Source organism: Condylura cristata, unplaced genomic scaffold (assembly GCF_000260355.1).
Source record: "Condylura cristata isolate star-nosed mole 26May11 unplaced genomic scaffold, ConCri1.0 scaffold00013, whole genome shotgun sequence".
NCBI classification, from domain to species: Eukaryota; Metazoa; Chordata; class Mammalia; order Eulipotyphla; family Talpidae; genus Condylura; species Condylura cristata.
In genome coordinates, this window is record NW_004567114.1 from 8,055,728 (window position 1) to 8,060,433 (window position 4,706).

At 39.1% G+C, this 4,706-nt stretch overlaps 1 protein-coding gene across 1 annotated transcript in view; it reads right to left on the reverse strand.

Annotated features, from left to right (window-relative positions):
- CPSF2 (cleavage and polyadenylation specific factor 2, 100kDa) overlaps positions 1–4,706 on the reverse strand; it is a 28,044-nt gene that overhangs the window by 10,369 nt on the left and 12,969 nt on the right. The window contains exons 8-9 of the mRNA XM_004682039.2: positions 4,115–4,302; positions 3,198–3,488 (exon numbers count right to left, since the gene is read on the reverse strand). Coding sequence (XP_004682096.1) covers positions 3,198–3,488; positions 4,115–4,302 — 479 coding nt within the window. The remainder of the gene's footprint in view (positions 1–3,197; positions 3,489–4,114; positions 4,303–4,706) is intronic.

The following is a 4,706-nucleotide window of genomic DNA, read 5'->3' on the forward strand; positions in this document are numbered from 1 at the left end:
AATCCTTTAAAAAAAAAAAATAACTATGAACGGAGTCAATGATTTTTGAAAACTGCACAACTTTTATAAAAGAATACCACATTCAACCTATGAGGTTGGCAGTGCTAGCTGCTACACGGAACAAGATACCTTCATCCACTATTTATGGGAAAAATTAAGAACACTCTGTTGGAAGGTAACTCGCCAGCATTTAAAAATAGAAACAGGGTTGTCATTTGACACAGCATTTCTACTTCCAGGAATTTATCTTACCAAACAATCACACAGACGGTGGATGGGGAGTGCACTGCAGCAATGTCTGTAACTGTCAACCTGGCACCATGTTTAAATCCATCGGTACGTCTAATGAGTAGTTCGCAAATCTGGGGCTCTTAATTACTGAGAACCCCAAAGAGACTTTGTGTTTTTATAGATTTTATTTATCAATATCTACCATGTCAGAAATTAAAACTAAAAAATTTTTAAATATCTGTTCATTAAAAATAATATAACCATTACATGTTAGCATTTCATGTTCTATAAAAATGTAATATTTCCATAGCAAAAAAAAATTAGTAAGAAGTATGGCATTATTTTACATTCTTGCAAGTCTCTTTTAATGTCTAGCACAACAGAAGACTACTGGATTCTCACAGCTGCTTCGACAATCTCTTGAAGTATGTTGCTTATGTCAATTAAGTATGTGAAGAAAATGCAGTCTTACACAGATGCGTAGTTGTGAAAAGGAAATGTATTTAAAGCCTTTTCATGACTATTCTTCTTTGATATTAAAACTCAAGTGGCCGTTTCTTAAAGGTTAATTGTAAAGTAGACTCTGAAACCATACCAACAACTTACAGTACTTGATCGTATTAAAATTTATTGAAGGCCACCTGGTGGTGCTGGGGTTAAGTCTCAGCACTATAAAGCTATCAGCTCCCACTGCAGCACGAGTTCAATCCCCACCAGGGAGTGACCCACACGGCGCAGCAGACCTCTCCTATTTTGCCCACTGCTCCCCTCAGCAGTATTTCAATAGATTCACCTGCTCTGCTCCCCAATGTCTCTCACCAACATTCCACCTCTAACCCACACCACACAGGTCTTATAGGCATAAAGAAATCGAATCTTTAACACTGTTATAAAAAATAAACAAGTAACTTCCTTAAGGAAATGCCAAGTGAAAGTGACTTTTCCTTTGCACTGCGAGCCGTGGTGGGGAAGGCACAGTGCAGAGTGCAGCTGTGTGCTGTGGTGTCACTGCCTGGATTTCAGCTGCAGGCAGCGCTTCACCTACCAGCTGGTGCCCAGAGGAATAAATGTGGGTGTGGTGGAAAGACCAGTAACTTCTTTACCAAATTACGAATCTTTTGACCTTCTTAAAAGGATCTTGAGGGTACCCCAGGGTTCCCTAGACCACTTTCAAAAAACCACTGGACTAAAAAAAAGTCACAGTACCCATGTACAACTCTTCTAGAGTTCATTCACTTATTCAAAAACATTTGCATGTTTATAATACACCAAATGTATCTACGATAAACCTGTATCCACTTATACTATTGAAGGAAGATTAAAATGAAAAAAAAAAGCAAGTTTCAGAATGGGCACTTTGGTCTCTTTTTTTTTAAAAAAAAAAAAACACAAAACATGAAAAAAAAAACCAGAACATGTATGCTTCCAAATGCCTAAAGTCATGGCAATTAAATGCATACACAGCCCTGAACAGGAAAGGAGAGGGCGGCCCCAAGGAACAGCGCTGGGCACTCGACACAGCTACTGGCCAGGGGCTGGCACGGAGGCTGGTAGCAGCGCCTACTTCCGGACTTGAGTGGGTGTGCAGAGCCAGGCGGCAGCAGCCTGTCTTTAGGGAATCAACATGCAGCATTCACAAGTAGTGATAAGGTATCTGCAACTTACTTAAAATGGTTCAGAGAAAGTAATATTGTGTCTGTGTATAGAAAAAAGTGTTAAGGCAAATCTAGTAAAATGTTGACAATATATGATTTTTAGCACTTTTCTGTTAACTTGCAAAAGATGTCCAAAAAAAAGGAAATGGAGGACACAATGTATACAATGAGGGAATGACTGTCTGGCACCCCACATCTGCCTAGCTTACTTGAAAGTAAGTTTCATTTAGAAAACAGCATCATGACAATACTGTACACTGTTAGCAGCATACACAGATGCCTGTCTGTGCACAAATTTTAACAGAACATTCACTCAATTAATTTATGCCTACTGCTATGATAAATTTTGTTCTTCATCTTATTTTTCATTTCTGGTACCTTAAATTAATGGACACATTCCAAAACATATTTTTTGAATAATCAATCCTAAGGTATTTTTCTTCCTACTCCTCCACTATATTAACTCTAAGTTCTCCCATTTCCTAATCAAATCTACTCAATTTGCTAGTCTCTATTTACTTATTACCACTGTTCTTTTTCAATGAGCAAGACTCGACTCAGAAGAACCATAAATGCACATGAACAAAATGCCATGTATAGTAAGCCCTTGGCTCACACGCCTCAGAAATCTGCTTTATTACAGTCACTCACTTGGCCATTTATTAATTCAACCAACACATTTAGGAAGGACTTTCAACATATCAGGCCCTGTTCTGAGTGCTAGGATATTTTTAAAAATCTTTTCTTAAAGGAACTTGTATTCCAATTGGCAGTAGAAAGAGGAAGACAGCAGCAAGGAAAATATCCGATGGTTACAAACACTAGAAAGCAACACAGGGGCTCCCTGGGGTGGCCTACTGGTTAAGTCTCAGGCAGTCACCTCAGTGGCCCACCATGACAGCCTGAGTCCCAGCCTAGCCAGGGAGCTGAACCCCACGTAGTGCAGCAGACTTCTGTTTTGCTTCAAAAGAAAAGGGGCACCTACTCCTCCACTCCCTCTCAACACCCCCAAAACGCATGAAGTATGAAAGAGAAAAAAAGAGGGAGGAATGGAAGAGCACAGGCACCAGACAGCTTCCAACTGGGGTAGCGTGGACATTTCTGGAGACAGAGAATGCAGCAAGGAGGTGTGCTCCGGGCTGGGTGCCAGATGCAGAGTGAGAAAGTCCAGCCTAAGTCGCTCTGGAATTTGGGCTACTAAAGACTGACAAACACCCTGAACCAAGTCTCATTTTCGTTCAGACTTTTAGAAACATCGTGCATAATATCTCCCTCAAAGAGTGGCAATAAAGCTCACACACAAATGCTTACCTCTATTTCTGTAATTTTTTCAGAGGGATTATCAATTAGGAAACGTGCTAGTGTCCCTGGCGTAGTTCTGTAAGTCAGAATGATTGAGTTTTTAGGGTCCTGACACCACTGAATAAAGAGGTCCCTTGAAAATCCGCACTCCAGGTCAGGCTGGCTGGCAAGTACCACTTTAGGGCTGGGGACTCGAGCCAAATCAGAAAGCCCGTGACATAAAGAAAGATGGCGAAACTGGAATGGATTATTTCTTTTATCTTCAAAACACCTCATCAATTTATCACTCATCCATTCTACCTAGTGAGGGAAAAGACGAAAATAATTAGAAATTGTTAAATTATAACTTCAATGCATTCTACCACAGTCAAGAAGGTCAAATTCTACTTTGCTTGAAGTCTCCTACAAATGGTTGTTTGTATTGTTTTAACAAGGTGCTTAGTTTATGCTTCTACTGTCCACCCCAGCATTCATTCTTAAAAATACACCTTGGTATTGTGATTCAATTGTAAGTCCCATTAAATCTTATTAACAAGGCAGCGCTCAAATTCTAAATGTGTATCTTACCCTGGAATTTACTATCTCAAGGGAAAGTTTATTCAAAAGGAAAAGAAAAATGAACCCCAGTATTTACAGTCTGAGATGTATAGGAGTGGTTCTACTTTTTAAAAACAGGGACAGTAAGAGTTAAAGAAGAAGCAACTTGCTCAATCTGTAACATGGAGACAAAAATACAGGACTTCACAGGACAGACAAAGACTACTGGTAGTAATATGTGAAAACACACAAAACTTCCGCGGTTAGTTTTTAGGTATATTACCATCACCACCATCCTCTTCAATAGACATAAAAAAGTCCAAAGAGCAATGAAGATATGGTCTCCTAGAAGTGCAATCATTGCACACTGCAATAACATGAACACACACCTGGGACTTTGAAAACTCCACCACGTTATAGCTGACGTTATTGAGGAGAGCCAAGGAGTAAACACCCAGTCCGGCATCTTTAGTTCTCCAAATTTGATCAAGAAGTTGAGCAAGTTCCAAAACTCTGCCTGCAGTATCCACTGCTATTAATACATTTCCATCACCTCGAAGTGTTTCCAGGACATTTGCTAGAAATTAAGAATATAAAATCACGACAGGACATAACAGTACTTTGCTACAAAATTAAAGATAACTATTTTTGGTTTTACTCTAAAGACTGTAATTTATAAAAAAGCAATACCAGGCCATTGCTTATCCATAATCTAACTTTTATTCTGTTAAATGTCTTCTCAGCAGTGAAAAATAATGTCATTAACTCAAATTTTTCCCCCAGAAAAATTATATATTGGTGGTCTCCAACCCTTTTTATATCATGACATAGTACACATAGAAATTATTTGTATAGTACACTGGGAAAGCTGAATAGATGTGCCAAATAATAGGGTTACCTGGGGTTTCCAGGCCTCTTCAGTCTCACCTGTCCATCCAAAGAACTGTTAAAAATAATTCCCATATTTATACACACACACAC